The sequence below is a fragment of the Panthera tigris genome, chromosome A1 (genome assembly GCF_018350195.1).
Source record: "Panthera tigris isolate Pti1 chromosome A1, P.tigris_Pti1_mat1.1, whole genome shotgun sequence".
NCBI classification, from domain to species: Eukaryota; Metazoa; Chordata; class Mammalia; order Carnivora; family Felidae; genus Panthera; species Panthera tigris.
In genome coordinates, this window is record NC_056660.1 from 103,601,120 (window position 1) to 103,625,577 (window position 24,458).

Genomic DNA, 24,458 nt, shown 5'->3' on the forward strand with positions numbered 1-24,458 from the left:
CTTCTGTAAGTACAAACCATAAAAGTAATGTTTGCATGACCAACAAATTGGCATCCTGATTTTCAAAAGAAATGACATTTTTATTAAGCTAGATCTTCTAGATCAGTGTTTTCTTAATTTGCCATTTAACGTTTTGAAAGCATTTCCCTTTTATCCTTTCCCTGAAATTGTGCCAGGTTAAGGTAAGGATGTAGGAGAATAAGTACCCTAAGAAAGGGGTTGTTCCAGGGTCCAGATGACCACAGCACACCCAGGGAGTCACCAGAAGCACTCACAGAACTCGGCATATAGTAGTACACAAGGCTAAGATTTAATAGTTTGATATAGTAAACTGGGCCATAATGGTAAAGATTCAGGTGGAGTCTGGAGGAATCCTTATATAGGCTCCCTTATGCCCTCTCCCTCCCATGATAGGTCCCAGAGAACACCCTCTTCCCCCATCAAGGAAAATGTAACAACAGGCATATGATGTTTTTGCCCGGAGAAGCCCTTTAGAGACATGGGAACCACGGTTTTTATTGGAGGCTGGTCACATAGGGACCCTCTGCCTAGACATGCTCCAAATTTAAACTCCCAGAAGGAAAGCAGATGTTGAGCATAAGTCACACTGCTTGCATAGTCTAGGCCCCATGAGCCACTTTTCCCAGCCTGGGAAAAGTGGGAACACCCCCAAAACCTAAGCTCCCAAGTGTCAGCTAAGAGCTGAGCTTGCAAACAAGCCCTTCTAAGAAGACCAGTCTTGGGCCTGCTACGGTGACTCTATTCTGCACAGGGGTGAAAAACAAAGCCCTCAGAACCACCATCCAATGACACACAGATTCTTGAGGGAAAGACAAAGAGGACTGAGATGCTCTGGAATAGACTTAGCAGGGTTTCAAGGCCAAGGGGACACTGTAAAGTTTGGCTCCTACATCAAAAGTCTACCTACATCCATGACCTGGGAAGTTGGACTGGTTCAAGGACTAGCCTAGAGTCAGTTAGGCCTGAGCACTTTGAAGTACTCCCGGGATTTTCCAGGGAAAATTACCACCTGGCTATTACCGCCATCAGGGTATTCCACTCCAGTCCTCCAGGTGAAGACACCTCCCCTAGTGCTTTCCTGGAATCAGCGTGTCCTTTGGAGAAGAGATAAAAGGACAGGGAGATGAAGGGAAAAGGTTCCCTGACCTTTACCTTTCGCCTGTGGCATTCAAGAAAGAATCCTTGCAGATGTACAGGTGTTGAAATGGCTATCGCCCAGAACAGAGTTCATGACTCACTGCTGAAATACTGACCAGTCCCGCTGCTCCTGTAGCCCAGATGCAAAAGTCTACGAGGCAACCCCGAGAAAGAAACCTCAAGCAGGAGGAACCCGATTTCATCCATGTCCCCACTGCAAATGCCTCGTAAGAATATCTCATGAAAGCCTAGAAGGACCTACTTGCTGTCTCAACTGTGTCGAGAGTCAGTGACCACCACAAACTAACTAGAACAGACTCAGGAAATAAAGTGGAAGGGACATCTTTTCTTTGCCCCTAGAACAATGACTTTCTATTACATAAGAACTGCTGCACTTTGAGCAGTGAGTTACAAAATGTACCGACGCAGGGCAGAACCCAAAATGCACGCCAAGCAAGAGAATAAGAGTTCAGGCTTCTGTGCCTGCTTGGCATTTCAGAAATGTCCTACCTTTTCTTTTATCACCTATTCCTAATTTCCTTCTACTTCTTTCGCCCGCAGTCTCTTCTTCTCCCTCCCCCTCACTCCCCCAACTCCCCCGAACAGTTAGAAACTGGCTGTAATTTCCAACGGTTCAAGTAACTGAAACCAAGTGTTTTCTTTTACAGTTTGATTTCTCCGATTGCCCAAAGATGGTATCTCACGGACAGATGATTTCTAGTAAAAATTCCTGCACGTTGCCTAAGCGTCTACTGCATCTTCCACATTAACAGTTTGATTTAAATGTTACCTTCAGGAGGGGTGCCCAGGTGGTTCAGTTGGTTGAGCATCCCACTTCAGCTCGGGTCATGATCTCTCGGTCCATGAGTTCAAGCCCCACGTTGGGCTCTGTATGGACAGCTCACAGCCTGGAGCCTGCTTCAGATTCTGTGTCTCCCTCTCTCTCTGCCCCTCCCCCAGTCACACTCTGTCTCTCAAAAATGAATAAATGTTGTACATATTTTTTTAAAAAAAGAGTTTCTCAAAAAATAAAATAAATGTTAGCTTCAGCAAATATTAAAGGTCATGAAGATCAGTCAATTCTTTTTTACACTGAATTGCACTTCTGGCCCTATGAAAAAATAGACAGTAAATTCTTAGTTAGCAGCAGCCTTTCAAAGTCTTCCAAGTTCTGCCTTAACCATTGGACAGCCACATGGGGAAATCAGTTTTCCAGGATCAGACTTGGTAGCCCCATGACTCACTTGACGGACAGGGAGGACACACTCTTGGCAGAGATCAATCACCCAGGGAGGGACCCTGCACCAAACAATCCACGTTTAATCTTCACGAGGAGTCAAAAGGTCTTGAATCCAAGAAAGTCACCTTAGGCACAAGACACAAGAGGTGAAGCACTAGCAAGTAAGCCTGTTTCCAAGATAATAATAGCCTTCCATTTAACTTGTCTTCCACTGAGGCAAGGTTTTACTAAGACTAATGGAGAAGTTTTCTGTGAAGAGTTGAAAAAATTGCTTCCTCCAAAAAATTAAAAAGTTAAAGTTAATTTGATATCAAATAGCAAAAGTAGACTTCAGAATACGTCACCATCCAATGCGTGTCAGGCCTTCCCTGAACCATGGTCAGGCTATGGAAAGGTAATGTTCTGCAGCATGCTCAGAGATCTGAGAGCACGGGTGAACACACAGATCTATGTCAGCCGTGCAAGAATTGGGGATATTAGTCTGCAGAAGTAAACCTCAGAAGCCAGGTGGGGAGAGTAGGGCAAGAGGGTCAGCTCAGATACTTAAAGCTTTATCACTTCGTAGAGTCGGTCTACATGGCCTGAAGGAGAAGAGACGACAGTCCAATCATTACAAAGATTTTTTTAATGTTTATTTAGTTTTGAGAGAGAGAGAGAGAGAGAGCATGAGCAGGGGAGGGGCAGAGAGAGAGAGAGGGAATACACCATCCGAAGCAGCCTCCAGGCTCTGAGCTGTCAGCACAGAGCCTGACATGGGGCTCAAACTCATGAACCTTGAGATCATGGCCTGAGCTGAAGTCGCAGGCTTAACCGACTGAGCCACCCAGGAGCCCATTATAAAAGAGAAGGTGGAACATTATAAAAGAGAAGGTGGAACAACCAGAATTCCCAAGGATGAACTGGCCTGCTGTGAGTAGTAATGAGCTCCCTGTATCCAGAAGTATTCAAGTCTTTGATAGGTTCATTCAACATTCTGCATTCCTTTATCAAGGGTTTATACTCCAGAGGCTCCACACTGGCTACACACAGGTGACTGGAAAGGTTATGATTCCTGCTTTGATCCAACTTAGGGTCTGGTGAGGTGATCTGCTCAGAGGTAGACTCTGAGAGAATTGCTAGAGGGGACTCAAACATACAACCAGATAGGACCTGTCAAGTTCTCCCTAATCTCAACAAACATTCCATGAAATAAAGCCCTAGGTTTTTCTACATTTGGAGAGCCCCAAATGTTTTTTTTCTTGCCAAGAATGAGCCAGCCAGATTAACAACTCTTAACTATGAAACTGCTTACAGCTACCTTAGAGAACATTTGGGAGATTGTTGGGATCAGGGTTTTAAACCCATTTTCCTACAGTGAGCTATTAGAATCATTCTTCTGCTCTTGGTTACATTTCTCTTTTCTTCTTTATGCTGACTGATTGATTGATTGAGCTTGGCTGTTTATTTTTTGAGAGAGCGGCTGAATGGGTAAGGGGCAAAGAGAGAGGGGATAGGAAGCGGGCTTTGTGTTGATACGCTGAGCACAACGCGGGGCTCCAACTCACAGAGCGTGGGATCATGACCTGAGCGGATCCTAGACACTCAACCATCTGAGCCACCCAGGCACCCCAGTTACAGTTCTTATAACTTAGAATTACATATGCTTCATGGTTACAAGACACATTTCCTTGGGAATGACAGTGTTATATTTATTATCACATTTATTCTCAGAATTAATTCCTTAACGCAAAGCTGATTCTCGTCTCTCAGTTATAATTAGTGAAGTTCATTTTCTAATCACTTGTAATAAGCACACTTTAAGATAGGATGACTTTGCTTCAATCTCAATTTCACAACTATGATCTCAGGTTCGAATCACATGATGATATGGAAAAATTACCTCTTGTAGCTACAAGGCCCCTGAGAGTTTGCCTAGTTTGACCATGGGACACAGGTGAGAAGCTTTGGGAAAATTCCAGGAAGTTAGCCTCAGTGAACCTCCCAGTATGCCTTTAGGCAACAAAGAATTCATAAACATGTCTTGATGGAAAATAAACTGGCACTAACAAAAGCTCATTTCACTTCTCTTTTGAAGCGTTTTTTTTTTTTTAGGTTTATTTGTGAGAGAGAGAGAGAGAGAGACAAAGAGAGTGGGGGAGGGGCAGAGAGAGAGGGAGAGATAGAGAATGTCAAGAAGGCTCTGGGCTGTCAGCGCCCAGGCTGTGGGACTTGAACCCACAAACCATGACATCCCGACCTGAGCTGAAACCAAGAGTCAGACACTTAACCAACTGAGCCACCCAGGTGCCCCTGAAGCGTTTTTTAAATACTAAAACTAATACAAAAAAATCTACTAGGAAATTATGTGTTAATGCTAGAATGCCAGAAGTTTAAAAGACAAGAAAAAGAACAATGTTAGGGACTGCCAAGTCATAAGCAGCAGGAGAGAACCTGCTACTCGGTTTCCAGAACAAGAGGGAATGCTTTCCAGAAACTTCTAGATATAGACCTGTTTTACCTAGTCCTTCAACGGAAAGGTTTACTATCAAATAGAACAATGGTACTTTCCATTAATGTACAGTTTTCTAACCATACTCTTGAGCAGATCTTATCTCTGCTGCTGGTTAAGCTCAGGCAATTAAATACTGAGATAACCCTTAGGACCCCCAGGCATACACAGAATCACAAATGTATAAATCATACAAGTAAGATAATAAGGACAATGGGGCTAACCGAACATTGGAAAGTTTCCAGTTCGTTGTTAGGCTTTCAAATTCTAACAACACACACTGGTCGGCTTACATAGCTGAGGGTCACTCATCTCATGACAGTGCAACCAGCCAGAGAGATTATCAAAAGTGTAGGAGGGGGTCCTTGAATCAGGTTTCAGGCCCAACCCTGTCCCAGTATTGGTCCTCCCCTCCAGCATCCTCAACAACATCCTGCCTTTTCCTCTATCTTTAGGGGTCCTCCCAACATCCCCAATGGGGCTCCAAACCATCCATGTACCTTCCTTCCTAGCACCGACAGTGGAAAAAAGTCTCCTCTCTAAGTAGGACAGTTCTTTCACCCAACTCAGAGAGCCTGGCTTGATGAGCAAGTGGACCTACTGATAAGAAATGTACAGCTAATGAACCTACGAGTTGGCTAAACCAAGAAGCCCTGGTAAAAAACCACCTATAAAGATATTCTCAGCCTTCTGGTCAAAGGAGGTGATTCTCCTCTATCTCTAGGTAGGATCCCTGCTGCTCAAGAACCTGCCCAGGGTTCTGAGACTAGGACAACCTTCATTGTTTTCTTTGTTGAGCCATTATTTCTTTGGGATTCCTGGTCCACAGTCTCCTACCAGTAAATCTGAGGTAGGAAGAGCTTTGAAAACCACACCACCTTCATCACTTAGCTAGCAGAACGTGAAATGCGGTGATGTGAGGCTGTAAGCTGCCTCTCCTTAGAGGACTTAGCAGGAATAGTCACATATTTAGCTGAAGAAATATTGTTTGATTGAATTACAAGCTGGGGATATTTTGTAACAGGCAGCATATGCGTCATATTACTTTGCTAAAATCCAAAAATATCTCTGTATTCAAAACATATCTGGCCCCACGGGTTTTGGATCAATGCCTACGGATCTGTAGTAGCTTCAAAATTAATTCCAGAATTTTCCTTCACTATTTCCCTCCAGGGCCTGAATTAATTATACTGGATTTTGTGGCTAAAAGGAAAAGGTCACATATGGAAATTGGAAGTCTTCATAATTTAGTGGGGAATTTAATGGGAGGGGAGTACTTTTATAGAGCCAGGGGTTAGGGTAGAGTCTCCCCCAAAGACCTGGAGAAGACAATATTTACCCTGAGCAACGGGTTCCTCACCCCTTTGTATACCTTTGGCTAATATTCACCCAGGAAAGAGACTACAAAGAGGGAAATTTAGGGGCACCTGGGTGGCTCAGCTGGTTAAGCAACTTACTCTTGATTTCGGCTCAGGTCATGATCTCACAGTGTGTGAGTTCGAGCCCCACATCAGGCCCTGCGCTGACAGTGCAGAGCCTGCTTGGGATTGTCTCTCTCTCTCTATGCCCGTCCCCTGCTTGCGCTCTCTCTGTTTCTCTCAAAATAAATGAATAAAAAGGGAAATCCATTCCCTGATTCAGTTGGAGAGCTCATCATAAGGTAAGAACTGCCTTCACTCTACAAACAGGCTTTAAAATGAGGATTTGATTCACTAACCAAGCCAGAAAAGTTTGCTTCTGGAGTAGCAAAAACAAGAGAATTGACAATATGGGATCAGATCACTTTTATAAGCCAAGCTTGGAATCTACATTCCCTTTACATTACTTTTCATATGAGAAAATGTATTCTGCATACAAAATGCCATGTAGAGCACAACCCATTTCTAAGTCGGACACTAGCTATAAATACGTAACATTCTTCTAAGTGTCATCATTTTATTGTCCAAGAAATATGTATTGGGCACTTATAACAGGTACTCAGAATAGAAGGTTCAACAAGAGACAATGGACCAGACCTCACACTATTCAGACACTAGGCAGAGAGACAATGGGGAGAAAGTAAAACGCAGATTAAAGTAAACTCAAACTGACCAGCCGTGAGATCATGACCTGAGCAAAAGTCAGAAGCTTAACCGACCCAGCCACCCAAGTGCCGCATAAGAAACTTTCTAAATACATATATGTATCCTCCAAGTTCTGCTAGTAAGAAAGAGTTTATCTGGAAAAGAATCGCTTACAGAGTTCACAATAGAATAAAAGCGTAATTTTTCCAAAATTTAGATGTTGAACACTATTTGAATCTCAAAACAACAGTGCGGAAGTTTGTCATTAAAAAAAAAAAAAGTTCTCAACTTTGCCAAAAAGCAGGTGGAACGTTCGTGTCTGATCTGATAGCTGTCATCCACATTTTTAGAAAATGTGTCCCAATATTCTACATACCATCCTTTTGAAAACAACAGTCTACTGCCATTGAAATGCCAAGATTAAATTTTCTAAGTGGAAACTTTCAAAAAACAACTTCTACCTTCCCTGAAATCAGGAAATCCTAGAACGTCCACAACACAACCCAAGGAAACAAAGCCTTGGATTCACACACGTCCTTTTCCTAATGGCGGTTATTTGGTAGAGAGTGCATATAAAGGAAAGCAAGAAGACAAAAAGGGCTTACTTTTCCTCATGGCAGCTCGTAGCGCGGTTGAGGGTACCACCGTCAGCAGAAACGGGAAGCTGTAGGTTGAAAGCACACAGAAGAATTACATGCTTGTTCCCTTAGGCCAGTTTGCATCAACCACATAATACCAAGGACCGAAAGTCAGTCCATGCTTGATGTTAATCCCCTAAAGGAACAAAAAAGAAATAACCAAGTCCTGAACTGAGTCTTGGGCATAACGCAACTACCCCTGTACTTTTAGATTTCTAAAAGGCATGAGAAATCCCGTGGGACAGAATTGCCCTCCTGGAAATCAGTAATCAGGATCCTCAAGAATAAGGTCTGGGAGGTGTGGAGTACGTACTTGATGAAGTTATTAACTTGGGAAATTTGGACCATGGGGAAAATTTTGAAGGTCATTAACCAGGAAAGTGAAATCAGTCCAGGAGGCCTGTGTTCAGTGTCTAGAATTATGAAGCACTCATCTTGGCACTAAAGGGAGAATTACAAAGATGTGTAAGACATCACTTCCATCCCATTGAAGAGATAAGCCTGTATACATATAACCAAAAATTGAGTATTGTGCACATAGTAACAACAGCTAATTATTTTTTTAACATTTATTTATTTATTTATTTATTTATTTATTTTAATTTTTTTTAACGTTTATTTATTTTTGAGACAGAGAGAGACAGAGCATGAATGGGGGAGGGTCAGAGAGAGAGGGAGACACAGAATCTGAAACAGGCTCCAGGCTCTGAGCGGTCAGCATAGAGCCCGATGCGGGGCTCGAACTCACAGACCGCGAGATCGTGACCTGAGCCGAAGTCGGCTCCTTAACCGACTGAGCCACCCAGGCGCCCCAACATTTATTTATTCTTTGAGAGACAGAGAGAGAGAGAGAGAGAGAGAGAGAGAGCGAGTGGGGGAGGGGCAGAAAGAGAGACGGAGACACAGAATCCGAAGTAGGCTCCAGGTTCTGAGCTGTCTGCATAGAGCCTGATGCAGGGCTCAAACTCAAAAACTGTGAGATCATGAGCTGAGCCAAAGTCAGATGCTTAACCAATTGAGACACCCAGGCGCCCCAGCAGCTAATTAGTAATACTTACAAGATACATATTACATGCCACATGTCATTCTAAAGGGTTTTCCATGTTTTATTATATATCACAACCACCCCATGAGACAGGTACCATTATTATGCTATTTTACAGTGGGAAAACTTAAGCTCAGAGAATCTGAGTAACTTACGTAAGGTCACACAGCTCCTAAGTGGTAACCAGGGATGTAAACCCAGGCTCCAGATGCCACTTACCTCTCTGCTCACCACACAACATAAGATACAAAGGGTTCTAATTCTGACTACAGTAAATTATGGAGGCAGGATGAGGTGGGGAGGTAGGGAAAGGAGAAGAGGGAGCTTCCAGGAGGAAGTAGAAATTGAGAGGTATGTTGCCCAAATGGACACATTATAACCTCCAACAAAACAACTGGGTTCCCTAGATCTAGTTACCTTATCTCTAAGCAAGACTGGTGAGATTATCTCTCAAGTCCCTTTGGATCTTTTATTTTTATTTTTTGTTTTTTTAATGTTTATTTATTTTTGAGAGAGACAGAGCATGCGTGAGCAAGGTAGGGGCAGAAAGAAGGAGAGACAGAATCCCAAGCTGGCTCCCCATTGTCAGTACAAAGCCCATTGCAGGGCTCAAACCCATGAACCATGAGATCATGACCTGAGCCATCCCCTCTTTTGACATGATCTTTTAAATCACTTCAGAATTCCCCTCTTGTGACATCACCAAAGACAGTACAAAAAGAAGGAGCTGTGGGACAAAACAATTGAATAATAGCTATGTGACACTCGGAGAGTTGTCTACCTTTTTGGAACCTTAGTTTCTTCATTGATACAATCAGATCATCTTTATAAGGTTGTTGTACAGGTTAAATAACCTATGCACAGTGCCTGGCACATAGGAGGGACTGGATTAATTTCAGTCTCTACTCCCCCTTCTTTTTTCTTTAACTGCAAAAAATCTCAGTTCTTGAACCGAGCTAAACTTTAGATGAGTGACTGGTCACACATTAGGAGAATTTGGAGGAAGACTGAAAAATAAAAGGATATTTTCTAAAATATCTCATAGATTTTGGGGCACCTGGTGGCTGGGTCGGTTGAGCATCTGACTCTTGATTTTGGATCAGGTCATGATCCCAGCATCATGGGATCGAGCCCCACATTGGGCTCTACACTGAGCATGGAGTCTGCTTAGGATTCTCTCTCTCTCTCCCTGTGCCGCTCTTCCCGCTCACGTGCTCTCTCTCTCCAAAATTAAAAAAAAAAAACTTTTTCCTTCTCTTGAACTTTTTTTTTTTTAATCTTTATTTATCTTTGAGAGAGAGAGAGACAGACAGAGCACAAGTGGGGGAAGAACAAAGACAGAGGGAGACACAGAATCCGAAGCAGCCTCCAGGCTCTGAGCCCGACGCGGGGCTCGAACTCACAGACCACAAGATCGTGACCTGAGCCAAAGTCAGACTCTTAATTGAGTGAGCCACCCAGGCGCCCCTTGATCTCTTTCATTATACAACTCAACTACCTTAATGAACAGTCACATGATAAATTGGAAATCAAGAGGTGAATGCACATACTATTTATAAGCCAAGATTTATATGGCTTAGGAAGCTTTCAATATTCCATAAGTTACGGAAAAGTACACAGTTAAAAGAATCAAAGTCTTTGTAATGTTACATGCTGAAATGGACTAGTTTGTTTGAAAGTTTTAAAAGTTTCAAACTGGCAGAGTTTGAAGTTTTATTATCAAAGATTAAGTAAAGATAGAGGTCATGAAGCATATCTGTAGAAGAGAAATGACAACTATCATATTGAAATCCAAGAGAAAACAAGATTATGTAAGTAGATGTTTGGTTTCTTCTTTGACTAACTCAGAATACATTTTTTTTTTTTTAATCAGCACTAGCTCAGGAGATCTGAGGCTTTTCTTTCCTTCTTACTTCTTTTTAATTAAGGTTTAACTTAACATATATTAAAGTGACCAATCTTAACTGTACATTCAGTTAATTTTCACATATGCATACACCTATGTAATCATCACCCAGATCAATATAGAGAACATTTCAAGAATCCCGGAAAGTTTCCTATCCCCTTTTCAGTCCACACCCAAAAGGTAACCTCTCTCCACACTTTTTTTTTTTTTAACATTTATTTATTTTTGAGACAGAGAGAGACAGAGCATGAACGGGGGAGGGGCAGAGAGAGAGACACACACAGAATCGGAAGCAGGCTCCAGGTTCTGGGCCATCAGCCCAGAGCCTGACGCAGGGCTCGAACTCACGGACCGCAAGATCGTGACCCGAGCTGAAGTCGGACGCTCAACCGACTGAGCCACCCAGGCGCCCCTCTCCACACTTTTAAATACAGCATGGTAACAAAAATAGGCAATGATCAGTGAAAAAGTAAAGGAGTCCTAAACGTAATTTTGCTGTGTTTCCTAGGGTGTGCTAGTTTTTCATTACAAGCACTACTCATGGGCAGTTTAGTAACCAACAGATACCCAAGGTGATAAGGAATTAGCCCACTGGCTGATAAACTGAAACCCAGAGCCTAGAACGTTCTTACCCTACAAGAGTCCCATGACCCATTTCTTTCTTCTAGAGCAAAATGCTTAAAGAAAGAACTGGGAGAATTAAACCAGACTGTCAGCAAACCTAGTGTCAATATAAAAGACTCATAAGTGACTCAATGAGGGCTCAGCAAAAATTCTGGCTTGGGGTTAGCAAAGTCAAGATAGGTAATAACAATGAGTCAGACCCCAACTCTTGATTGGATCATGAAGCAGTCAACTGTGCATAGAGATGCCTCTGATTTGACACCAATGGAGCACGAACTTTGAGTTGTTTCCCAACTGTCAGAGTTTGACATTCTTGCATACATTTCTTTTTTGCAACACATTTGTTCTGATAACTTTCAGGTCTTTTAGTAAAAGTTGGGAATACTATGAGTGACACAGGGGGTCTACTGGGCAGCAAGGCAATAAGATGTACAAGTTTGGTTCGTGCCTAATCTCAACACCTGAGCTAATGCCATATTTTAGTTTAGTCAAACTATAGATTGTCTGTTAATAACTTTTCCAAACATGGATACCTTTTGAGAATAAAAGAGGACTCTCTTATAAATACGCCATAGTAGTGGGACTGAATCAGGACTCTCAAGGCAACCAGACTCTATAATCATCCTCTGTCAGACTTCATATTGATTACCTCCTAATTCCAATGACTTCTTTATCATTAAACGAAAGCTTTTAGAGTGGCAAAGACATTTGAGAGAGGAAAAAACCCAGGACACGTCAGAAATTACAGATGAGGCCTAGCAGGCTAAATATATCGATGTCACTGATGTTAAGGATGGAGTTTTAGCTTGTGATATAAGGAAATCAGGTAGAAGAGAATTGAGGACTCAGAGGGGAATAGATGTTACATCTTCTATAGTTAGTAATGCCTTCTAGCAGGTGACACAATGATTTAAGGGGCTGATGATCTAAGGGAGGGCAGGACATTCAATTTGTTAAAATGTTATTCTCATCAATAGCAACGTGATAATGACAATCAACAGTTTACTGTACTAATTCCTTTATATACATGAGCTTTTTAAATTCCCCAATGATCCTGTAACATAGATACTACTGCTATTCCCATTTTTTCCCCCACAGATGAGGAAACTGAGGCTTAGAGGAGGTAACTCACTAGTCAAAGGTAGTAAAATGCATATTAGGACTCTTAGATCAGTTTGAATCTCAATCATTCTGTATTTTACCTCACTTCATCCCCCACCCCTCCCCTGGCTGAGACTCTTGCCACAGAACAATTCCCTCAAGTAACTCCAGTAAGGAGAGTTATTTACCAAAGGACAGAGACAGAGGGGCAGAAAAGCAAATACTCTAGGACTGCATGAGCAGTTCAGCTGAGAAGCCAGGAATCAAGACCATTCCCACCAGCTCTCACCTCCTGTTTCTTTGCAGTGTCTAATACTAATTTATACATTTTCTCAAAATCTGAAGACTTGGGATTCTATAGGACTAAGCATTTCCAGTGTCTGAATCTCCCCCTAATGTGTGTTTTACTAAAGCGATTATTATATGTTTTTTAATAAAAAGGAAAGATGAACTTTTAATTTTATTTCTTTTTTTAAAGTTTATTTATTTTATTCTGAGAGAGAGAGACAGAATGTGAGCAGAGGAGGGGCAGAGAGAGCAGGAGAGAGAAAATCCCCAGAAGGCTAGGTGCTGTCACCTTGAACTCACCAACTGTGTGATCATGACCCTAGCCAAAATCCAGAGTCGGATGCTTACCCAAGTGAACCACCCAGATGCCCCTAATTTTATTTCTGACTACTACTAAAAGTAGAAATTAAATTCTGATTCTAGTCATCCTGTGATCATAACACACAGGGTAACATTCTGTTGTGATCTGGTATGCTTTTAGAGGTAGAAGCCAATACAAAGAAGCACAGGGCCCCAAAGGAAGGAGGCAAATGCACTTACTTTCCCAAGAGAATAGACTGTAATAATTACTCTCGCCTCAGGAAGTTTATTGAAAACTGTCATTTTGCAATTGGTACTTCCAACATTTCTGGGTAAAAAGTTTCCCCCCCTTCATTCTTTTAGTTTCTATAAGACGGAAAGGGATACAGCTGTAACCACGAAGTCTAGAGCCCTTTCCTTGAGGCCAGCGTTCTGTTACTTCAATGCTGTATGCCATTAATAGATGCACATTCCAGCACAAAGCACAGTGTCTGGACCAGACCCCAGTTCTCCTGACTTCCAGCCAAGAGTCTTTCCAGCAAGTTGTGCGCATGTGGGGGGGGGGGGGGGGGGGGGGGGAGGGGCTACGTGGAGAGTGGGAGTGACTTGTGTGTGACCCGAAACAGAAGACCATGAAGCATCCCATGGCCATCACCTGCCCCTTCCCACCATCTGACATCCAAGGGTCTGGTCCTGATATATAAACGTGATAGGTTTTGACTGAGGTTCTGTGTATGTACATATTGTAAATAACCATTTACTGAACTCTTTTCCAGTGGACTGTTAACTCACTCATAGCACATAGGTGCTTATTTATTTTTAAATCTCTATCATGCAGAATATAGCTTGGCACATGAAAGGCACCAAAAAAAAACAAAAAAACAAAAAAAAAAAAAAGAAAATACTGGTTAGAATAAAGGAAGGAAGGAAAGAAGGAAGGCCAGACTGTAAAATTTGCCTCAAATGATGGGTCTATTTATAAAACTGAAACTGAGGCACCTGGGTATCTCAGTCGGTTGACTGTCGGACTTTAGCTTGGGTCATGATCTCACAGCTTGTGCTTTCGAGCCCCATGGGGCTCTGTGCTGACAGCTCAGAGCCTGGAACCTGCTTTGGATTCTGTGTCTCCCTCTCTGTCCCTCCCCCATTCACACTCTCTGTCTCTCTCTGAAAATAAATAAATAAATAAATAAATAAATAAATAAATAAATAAATAAAACATTAAAAAATAAAATAAGACATAAAACTGAAACAAAAAGTAAAAGCAAAATAAATCTGTGGCTACTTGAGGGAAACAAAAAAACTTTCTTGTTTGTCTGAAGGGTTTTCTCCATTCGCTCCTCCCCTGTTCCTCCTGTGCTATCGTTTTTGTTAAGTAATTCTTAGAAAGGAATACCATCAGAAAACCAATTGGAAGAAAGGATAACAAAATGCTAACAGGAATTGTTGAAAAGGAGTAACATGAAAGTATGTAAAAAGGAATAAAAATCCAAAGAAATAAAACGTGTGCAACTGGTGATAAAAAGAAAAAAATTTAACAACAGTAACTCCTTTGAATAATTCAGTATTAACTGCTTCAAAACAGTGTCCTAATTGCACTATGCAGACTGCTTCCTCAGAACATTTCACAGGGAGCAAAACAGCACATGTGAAACCCAGGCACAAGGAAAGAGCACAGCCAGTGCTTTTAAGAATGGCATGATCATCAGGGGCGCCTGGGTGGCGCAGTCGGTTAAGCGTCCGACTTCAGCCAGGTCACGATCTCACGGTCCGTGAGTTCGAGCCCCGCGTCGGGCTCTGGGCTGATGGCTCGGAGCCTGGAGCCTGTTTCCGATTCTGTGTCTCCCTCTCTCTCTGTCCCTCCCCCGTTCATGCTCTGTCTCTCTCTGTCCCAAAAATAAAATAAACGTTGAAAAAAAAAATTAAAAAATAAAAAAAAATGGCATGATCATCAGTTCCCAGAACAAGGAAAGGAAGTTGCTGTATGAATGTTTCCCTAAGAAAAACTGAGAGATTCCCTAACTTACAATCGTTGCCTGTGGATTATAAACAGTGATTCTTGGACTTACTTCGGAGCCAGACCATCTGGGAGTCATGGGACCTCTCTGACCCATTTGAAACACGTGCCGTCCTAGCATAAGCCAAAGGTTTTCTTTTTTAAGTTGGAGGTGCAGGGTGGGAGGATTTGATTTAAATTTCTTTTCCATGAACTCTCTTTTTCCCCTGCAAATTACACACACACACACACACACACACACACACACACACACACACACATACGACAAACGTGGGGCACCTGGTTGTCTCAGTAAGTGGAGTATGTGACTCTTCATCCCAGGATTGTGAGTTTGAGACACATGTTGGATGTAGAGATCCCTTTTAAAAATTAAAAATTGTTGGGGCGCCTGGGTGGCTCAGTCGGTTAAGCATCCGACCTCTCAGCTCAGGTCATGATCTCATGGTCTGTGAGTTCGAGTCCCGTGTCGGGCTCTGTGCTGACAGCTCAGAGCCTGGAGCCTGTTTTGGATTCTGTGTCTCCCTCTCTCTCTCTCTGACCCTCCCCCGTTCATGCTCTGTCTCTGTCTCAAAAATAAATAAACCTTAAAAAAAAATTGAAAATTCTTGAAAAGAAGGTCAGGGGTGCCTGGGTGGCTCAGTTGGTCGAGCATCCAACTCTTGGTTTTGGTTCACGTCATGATTTCATGATTTCGTGAGTTTGAGCCCTGCGTCAGGCTCTGCGCTGACAGTGTGGAGCCTGCTTGGGATTCTCTCTCTCCCACTCTCCCTCTGCTCCTACCCCATTCACGTTCTCTGTCAAAATGAATAAATGAACTTAAAAAAAAAAGTCCAATGCTACTACTCAACATTAGAACATCTCGGGTCATCTGGAGTTCCAAAAGATTATGGCTGAGAACCAATGGTTAGAAACAATCACCCAATGATTTCTTCATTCATTCAACACATATTTATTAAGCTCCTAACATTAACCAGGTACTGTGGATAGAATGGCAAACACAAGCCCCTTTGGGGAGGGGGGGAAGATTCCAATCTTATGGGAGGGGACAGATAAGAAACAAATGGACAGAGAAGATAATATCTCTATGAGACCATCTCCCACCAACCTTCTCTTCCCTCCTTATACACCAGGCACAGTAGAGAACAGTGGCCTTTTTTGCTGTCCCTAGACTATGGCCAAGGTCAGACTTGCCTCGACACCTTTAGCCATGTTCTCCCCAATGGCTGCCCAGATTTGCACTCAGACTTCACATGGCTTCTTCCTTCCCCTCTTTCAAGTCTGACACGTCACGCCTTAAAGAGGCTTCCCTGATCTTCCTGTGTAAAATAGCCCTCCCTCGTTCTCCATTGTTTTCTGTTTTTGTTGTTTGTATCTCTCATCTGTTGAAATTGTGTTCTTTATGTGCTTATTGTTCTCATTTTCAATTGTCCCACTAGAATGCAAGACCCAACACACCACGGATATTTCCTGTTTTGTTCACTTGTATACCTCATGCATGTACAAAAGTGCTGTTAGAAATGCTCATTTATGGGAAGCCTGGGTGGCTCAGTCAGTTAAGCATCAGATTCTTGGTTTCTGCTCAGGACATGATTTCACAGTTCATTCAATGGAGCCCACCGCTGGACTCTGTGATGGCAGCATGGAGCCAGCTTGGGACTCTCTCTCTCATCCTCTGCCCCTCTCCCCTTCTTGTGCTCTCTCAAAATAAATAAACATTAAGAAAGAAAGAAAGAAAGAAAGAAAGAAAGAAAGAAAGAAAGAAAGAAAGAAAGAAAAGAAAGAAAGAAAGGAAAAGAAAGGAAGAGAAAGAAGGAGAAAGAAAGAAAGAAAGAAAGAAAGAAAGAAAGAAAGAAAGAAAGAAAAGAAAGGAAGAGAAAGAAAGGAGAAAGAAAAGAAAGAAAGAAAGAAAGAAAGAAAGAAAGAAAGAAAGAAAGAAAGAAAGAAAGAGAGAAAAGGGGCAAAAGGGGCGCCTGAGTTCAGGCTCAGTTGGTTAAGCGTCTGACTTCACTCAGGTCATGATCTCACAGTTCATGGGTTCGAGCCCCCCACTGGGCTCTGTGCTGACAGCTCAGAGCCTGGAGCCTGCTTCAGATTCTGTCTCATGTCTCTGGCCCTCCCTCGCTCATGCTCTGTCTCTCTCTTTCTCTATCAAATACAAAATAAAACATAAAGCATTTAAAAAGAAAAAAACAAATGCCCATTTATTTACATCCACATTGAAAAAGTATCCAGTCAGAGAGCCTCATCTATTATCTGCACTGTGGAAGCCACTCCCCAGACATGGTCCCTGGTAAACTACACTCCAGGTATTTACACCTTGATTGTGGGCTGGCTCTGGGGCTCACCTTTGACCACTAGAAAGCAGAGCTGAAGCTGCCTGATATCCAAGGCTATCTCATAAAAAGCCTTGTGGATTCCCCTTTAGCATTACAGAACACGTGCTCTGGAGGAAGTCAGCCATCAAGTAAAAAGTCGAAGTATACAGAGATGGCCATGTTGTAAGGAAACCCACCTGGCCACGGGGCGGGCCATGCAGGGAGACAAAATGCTCCACTACTCTGCACCTGTTCCAGCTATCCCAGCTGAAGCACCAGACATAGGAGGTGTATGTCTAGCTCCATCGAGTCTTCAAATGACTCCAACGACAGTGACTGCCTGAGAGACCCCTATGAGAACTGTGCAGGTGAGCCCTGTCAACCCACCGTACCATGAGAGGAAATATTAAATTATTGTTTTAAGCCACAAACTTTGAGGTAGTTATGCAGCAATATTTAACAACAAAATGCAGCCACCAAAGATAGCTCTAGACTCCAACAGTTCTTTGCTCACAAACATTATACACGTGTAGGGTCCTTGGGATCTCCCTCCCACACACTCTCTGATAAGGTACGTTTCTCTGCCATTCTGCTCACTCTCCTACACCCCTAGGTGAAGGGGTGAAGAAAGAAAGAAAGAAAGAAAGAAAGAAAGAAAGAAAGAAAGAAAGAAAGAAAGAAAGAAAGAAAGAAAGAAAGAAAGAAAAGAAAGAAAGAGAAAGAAAAGGGGCGCCTGAGTTCAGGCTCAGTTGGTTAAGTGTTCTTTCTTTCTTTCTTCTTTCACCCCTTCACTCCTACACAGTGAAACTCAGGAAAGCTGAATCTTCATCCTCAGGGAATCACTGTCATCTTGGCCAAGTCCCTCAACCCTCTGAAGCTCAGGCTCTTCTCTGAAAAATGTAGATTTCATTTGAAATTTTTGTTCAATGTGGCACAAGCAACACTTTTCCCCTTCTTCAAATAGAAACTAATACAGAACACAAATACATGAAAGAGGGGTCCCTGGGTGGCTAAGCTGGTTGGGCATCCAACTTCAGCTCAGGTCATGATCTTGCAGTTTGTGAGTTCGAGCCCTGTGTGGGGCTCTGTGCTGACAGCTCAGAGCCTGGAGCCTGCTTCAGATTCTGTGTCTCCCTCTCTCTCTGCCCCTCCCCTGCTTGTGCTCTGTCTCTGTCTCTCTCTCTCTCTCAAAAATAAACATTAAAAAACTTAAAAACAAAACAAAACAAAACCAAATACATGAAAGAGACTTAAGAGGAAGAGGTCTAGCAGAAGCAGGAAAGGCTGTGTATCTGAGTGGTGCTAAGAGGGAGGCTGTTGTCAGAAGACCTCAGTTGAAAGGCCGGCTCCTCAACTCTCTAGTTCAAAGAGCCCCGACTCTCGCAGAACCTGGTGTGAAAACCACATACCGGATGGTCTCAGGGGCTTCCTTACTTCACGCGTGACCTGTAACATTAACCATACAGAAAACAGACATCTACTTAAACCTCTGGGGTAGATTTCAATGTATTAATTATGTGGCATTGTGTATTGTATTTTTATTTTCATTTGACACAGAGAGTATGCATGCCTAAGCCAGGGAAAAGGGCAGAGGAAGAATCCTAAGCAGGCTCCACACTCAGCACAGAGACAGAGGTGGGGCTCAATCTCACAACCCTGGGATCATGACCTGAGCTGAAATCTAGAGTTGGACACTCAACTGACTGAGCTACCCAGGTTCCCCTGTGTATTTTAATTTTTAAAAAGAACATTGGACCGGCAGAGTTTTGTTTACTGCTGCTGCTTTCTCCCAGAACATGACTTAGACTAGTGTTTCCCAGCTACCGCTGGCCCCCACACCAGGAAGCCCTTACCATCTTGTCCACTTCTCTCAACATGGATGCTAAACTTGGTTCGTGCCTCATCCCTAGAGAGAGGAAGAGACTATTTCAAGTTTTTCCATTTGCAGTATAACCTGGTTTGGGAAATACTGGTTTAGAACCATTCTATTTGACTTTTTTTAAATATTATTCTCAAAGATGTGCATAGTAGGAGATTCCATGCCTTACTATAGATTCCCATTCCAATGTTTAGTGGCTGTGCTCATCAGGAAATTTCCCTTCCTATAAGTAAATGCTTCTCAACTTTCATTCTTAAAACTTTTTTTTCGAGGTCTTAAAATCAAATTCTTCAGTGTCACCATGGGGCTCTCTTCTGAACTCGTGCAGTGTTTTCCATTTTCTCCTTTGAACACTGAGCTTAAATTGAAAACGGGAATGGTCTGAGGAGTGTTCATGAATTTCTTTGACTTATGACACTGATACATTGAATATTATGCATAGTTATGACAGCTTGTATCTTGGTAAGAGCATCAGCAGCTTCTTAAACATGTCGTCAGACAATAGTTATGAAATTACAGGCATGTGATGATCCTTTAGTGTACCTCTATTGGCTAATAAATACATTGCCTGCCATTTGTTATCAATTAGGCAATTACTTGACCACACCTTACACTATCATCTCCACTCAAATCTCTAAACTCATACTTGAACTCTGCCCCTGAGACTATGCACGCACAGTGTATCTGATCAATGTAAAAAAGACACCAACTTTGATCGATATTCCAAGCCGTTAAGTAGGAGTCTTCTGCAACCTGAAAGGTGATGGATTAGGCATTTACTACTGGATCTGATTAAGTAACTGGAAAAAGTAACAGCTAGAACTCTTCTTTGATGTTAGAAACAAGAAATTAGGTGCCCGGAGGCTAGGAGGAAGAAAAGTAAAGGGTCTGTTATTGGAGCAAAATCAAAGAGCCCCCTAAAATATATTTCAGACATAATCTTACATTTCTATTTGTCACACTACAGTGAAATTTCCCCTATCATCTACTGCTGCTGCCTTTTAAATACCGCATTCCACTTTCCTGTATGATAGCCCATGAATAAACAAATTATGAAGCTGTCTGACAAAGTCTTTTAAACCCAGGCAAACGTCACGAAGTAAAATAATAACATTTACTTGCTCCTTTGTAATTCTTCCCCGTTCTGGGGAAGGACTAGCTGCTATTTCCGCCACCTGCCCCTAAACCCACGCCCCTCCCTTCCTTTCTCCCTTAAGATCACACTATTTTCAGTCCTCATCCTACACATTACAGAACAAGTTTGAGGGCACCGAAGTGAGCATTGATTGAGCTGTAAGCCCATACTGAGGAAGCTTTCAACACTGGTTTTTATTCATGCATCAAAAGAGGCCTAGCCAAGGTATCTCAAAAGGTTAAACATGTAACTACCATCTGACCAGCAATTCCACTCCTAGATATATACCCAAAAGAAAGGAAAGCAGGGACATGAATAGGTATTTGTATGTCGTTCACAGCACTATTATTCACAAGAGCCAAAAGGTAGAAACAGTCAAGTGTCCATGAACAGGTCGACAGATAAACAAATGTGGGGTATACACACAATGGATTATAATTCAGCCATAAAAAAAGAATGAAGTGATGAGATACGCTATAACTTAGGTGGAACTTGAAAACATTATACGCAGTGATACAAGCCAAACATAGCAAGAAAAATATCACATGACTGCACTTACATGAAGTATCCAGAACAGACAAATTCAAAGACACACAAAGTAGAATAAAGGTTACCAGGGACCCAGAGGAAGGGAGGAAGGCTTATTGTTGAATGGATACAGAGTTGATGTTGGATAGGACAAAAAGTTTGGGGCATAGAGAGTGGTAACTTTTACACATACTGTGAGTATATTTAATGTCACTGAATGTACGCTGGCCAATGGCTAAAATGATAAATATTATGTATACTTTACTGCAATAAAAAAATAGTTGGGACAAAAACTGAGCTCTCCTCTGATCTGTAGTGGGTGCTGTTAGGAAGGCACCTGAGATTTAAGGAGAGAGTACTACCCAGTTTAGGACGGTGATAACCTCCTATATTTCAGGCCCACACCTGTCATGAGTAGGAGAGGTGGCTAGAGAAGGGACCTGGCGCCTGAAGGTGTAATGTCCCCAGGAAAAGCCAGGAAGGGATACCTAAGAGAGCTTGCAAACCTTCTGGTCACACAAAGCCTTCCCCACCACACCCAGCCTGGCTTCCACAGGAGTCAATGGTGAAGAGCAACCCCCCTTTGCAGCAAAATAGGTGAGAAAGAGAGAGGGCATGAGAGACGGGGCACGATCTGCCAGGCCCACTCTCCTAGATTTTACAAAAACATTTTTATTTTATTTTCCAAGTGTTAGGACAATTTTGGAGCAAGCAGGCTACAAAAAGATGCTTTTGTTCTCTCAGCCTAATCACACAGCTAGTAAATGAAAAGGCAAAAAGAAATCTTTGGAAAGGCCTTGATCCCCCAAATGTGTGCAGTTATCTGAAAGGGTAGGTGTTTTCTTTGACACACACCCTATATACACACATATACATACATAAATGTAAACACTATGGTTCCGTAGTCTCTGCCATTATTCTGAAATCTAAAAATTAAATTTAAACAAACAAAAAGGTCTTGCAGCCGCAGGCAGGGCAGAAAGTTCGCTTTTTTTCCCCCAGCCATGTCATGAACTATTGTTGCCACTTGTAATTGTTTTAAAGTCAGTTTGGGCTTCCAACAATAAGGTTTTACACTCCTCGTATTGTCAACGACTTAGAAAATCACCAACACATACTTTATTTGTTATAATAAGGGAATGTTTAGAAGGATGCCTGGCACCTAGAAGCTCTCAAAAATATGTGAAAGAAATGGATGATGTGGTTTTTAAAAATTTTTTAATATTTAAAAATATTTATTTACTTATTTATTTACTTATTTATTTATTTTGATGGGGTGGGAAGGGGCAGAGAGAGAGAGAGAGAGAGAGAGAGAGAGAGAGGGAGACACACAATCCAAAGCAGGATCCGGGCTCTGAGCTGTCCGCGCAGGGGCTCAAACCCACAAACCGTGAGATCATGACCTGAGCCCAAGTCGGATGTCCAACCAACTGGGCCACCCAGGCGCCCCTGGATGATGTTTCAAATGCAAACCTTGAGACAGATTCAGCATGCCAAAACCTCACCAAAAAGCGGGAAGAAGAGGCATTCCTTTTCCAGGTGGGGGGGCACAGTCGAGGTTAAGTTGCTAATGAGATTTTGAGGAACGCTCTCCCTGCACCACCACCCCCACCCCTCTCCCCACCCCCACAACGGGGAAGGGTTAACCAGACAATCTCTAGAGACAACCACGTCTCGCTACCTTTGTCACTGAACTGACCTATTGTTGGAGCCCCGACGGAGCAGTCCCCAATGAGGCAATATCCTGTCTGAATAATTTAGGCCGGGACACCGCGCAGCCCACAGCGCGCATCTGGGAGACCGAGCGCCTCGCTCAGTCCGAACCATTTCCTGTAGCCTCAGAAGGCCGCTCGTTTTTAAAACTCCCCGGTTACAGCTGGGGTGGGGGGGGGTGCTAGGGAGGCGGGAGGAAGGCCAACTTACCAGGAGGCTAAATATACGGAGCCCAGTTAGGCAACTGTTCCACCTGCGTGGCCAATTAGCTTCCTCCCCCAGCCAGACTAGTTCAACAGGTTTGCAGGCGCTCGGGCCGGGCCTCGCGGGTTGGGGCAGGAGGCTGTCACTTGCCTTCGGCCCTCCCCTTCCCTCCCCGGCCCGCACGCCGGCGCCGACCAATCGCGGCCGCCCGGACGTGTCCAGGTTGGCGGCCCCGCGGCTCCGGGCCGGCCTGGATGCGCTGAGCGGCCGGGAGCGCGCGAGGAGGGCGCACGGAGGGCGCGGGGAAAGGCGCGGCTCGCGGGGCCTGCGCCCGGGACGCTGGGAGCCGCGAGGGGACGTCTGAAGGTGCCCTCCACCCGCGGCCCCGATGACCGAACTACAGCAAGATGTGGAAGACGCAAAGCCTGCCAAAGTGCTCGCGAAGAGAGACAGCAAAGTTGGCTCAGCCCAGTAAGTAGCGTCCGGCCCCGGGCGGGCGGGAGCGCGCTGCCCAAACTTCTGTGCCGGGGACGGGTTTGGCTTGGAACTTGACCGTGGACGGACAGCCCCGTGGCTTGAACTCTTTCGGGGGGCGCCCGGGCTCTTCTTTCTCTCCGATGCTGTAGTGGGGAACGAGGCACAGCAGCGTTTGAGGAACGGACCGCAGCTTGCAGTCTGGTGGGGATGTGAAGGATTGGAGCGAAAGCACGATTGGCGTGGTATCTGTCCCAAGGGAGGTCTGGGGCAGGCATTCAGATGTCTAAGTCAGGTCAAGGAACAGCGCTGACGCTTCCTTCTGTTCCTTACTTCTTCATGACGTGTATGAAGACGAAGCTACCTCGTAGATGCCATCTGGTTATTAGTTTCACAGCGATGTGTATTTTGTCATTTGATCCGGAACTAAAGGGTTGTCTTTTCTCCATCTCCTTCGTTTCTGCTCAAGTGAGAGGAGAAGTAGGAGAAAACATGAAATACGCTTTATCTTTCCCTTCAAGGACTGTCTGCCTTTGCTTGGGAACTTGACACAAACTCGCTACGTACTTTTTTCCTTTTTTTCTTTTCTTTTCTTTTCTTTCTTTTTTTTTTTTTTTTTTTTTTGAGGGAGAGAGAGAGAGAGAGAGGGTGGGGGAGCGGCTGTAGGAGCACAATGAATATATAATAACATAAAACATTTTGAACATTGGGTTATGACTCTCCTCTTAAAAGATTCATGTTCATAATAGGATTGGCACATTGCTGGGCCTAGGAACTCTTCTGGTTTCAGAAACTGAAAACTCAGATACTTGGATCACAAGGATTACCTTCCTGTAACAAAACTTATTTATCTTCCCCTGTACTACTGTTTTTAAAATCCAGAAGTATTATTTCCATGCTTGTTCTTGCCAAACATTCTTCTTTCCAAAAGGAAAAGGATCAGTATTTGGTTATTTTCTGTGTCGCTATAACTTTAAGTGTTACTAAGATAAATATATAAATAACCTGTTAAAGAAGCCAATTTTTTTTTTTTTTTTTTTTTTTTAGTACCAACCTGTTGGGGGTACCTAAAAAACAGTGAAAGTGCGATCTCCATTGTTTCAACATTTACTCAATTTTTGTAACACGGTGTGGTTCCACATAAAGAATGGTGTTTATAAAAGCATATTCCATCTGTGTATTGGAGTTTGGACTGAAGTTTTGGAAGAAAAATAGCTTTTACTAGCTGCTTTGATTTGTTGTGTCAAAGGCTTTGGTCATAATCTCTCCCAGTGTCTGCTTTCCTTGGCTGCCCTTTCTTCTGCCCCTCAGCTTTGTCAAGTTCAGCTGATATTCTTTCCTG

General features: G+C 43.2%; 1 protein-coding gene across 2 annotated transcripts in view; it reads left to right on the plus strand.

Moving 5' to 3' along the window:
• Positions 1 to 24,458, plus strand: part of GRAMD2B (GRAM domain containing 2B) — a 118,223-nt gene that overhangs the window by 19,452 nt on the left and 74,313 nt on the right. The window contains exon 1 of one of the 2 annotated variants that reach the window (XM_007087807.3): positions 22,608 to 23,113. The exons of the other annotated variant lie outside the window; for it this stretch is intronic. Within the exon in view, the coding sequence (XP_007087869.1) occupies positions 23,031 to 23,113 (83 nt within the window). The 5' untranslated portion in view covers positions 22,608 to 23,030. Of the gene's footprint in view, positions 1 to 22,607; positions 23,114 to 24,458 lie in introns of those variants that run through there. 2 annotated transcript variants of the gene reach the window in all.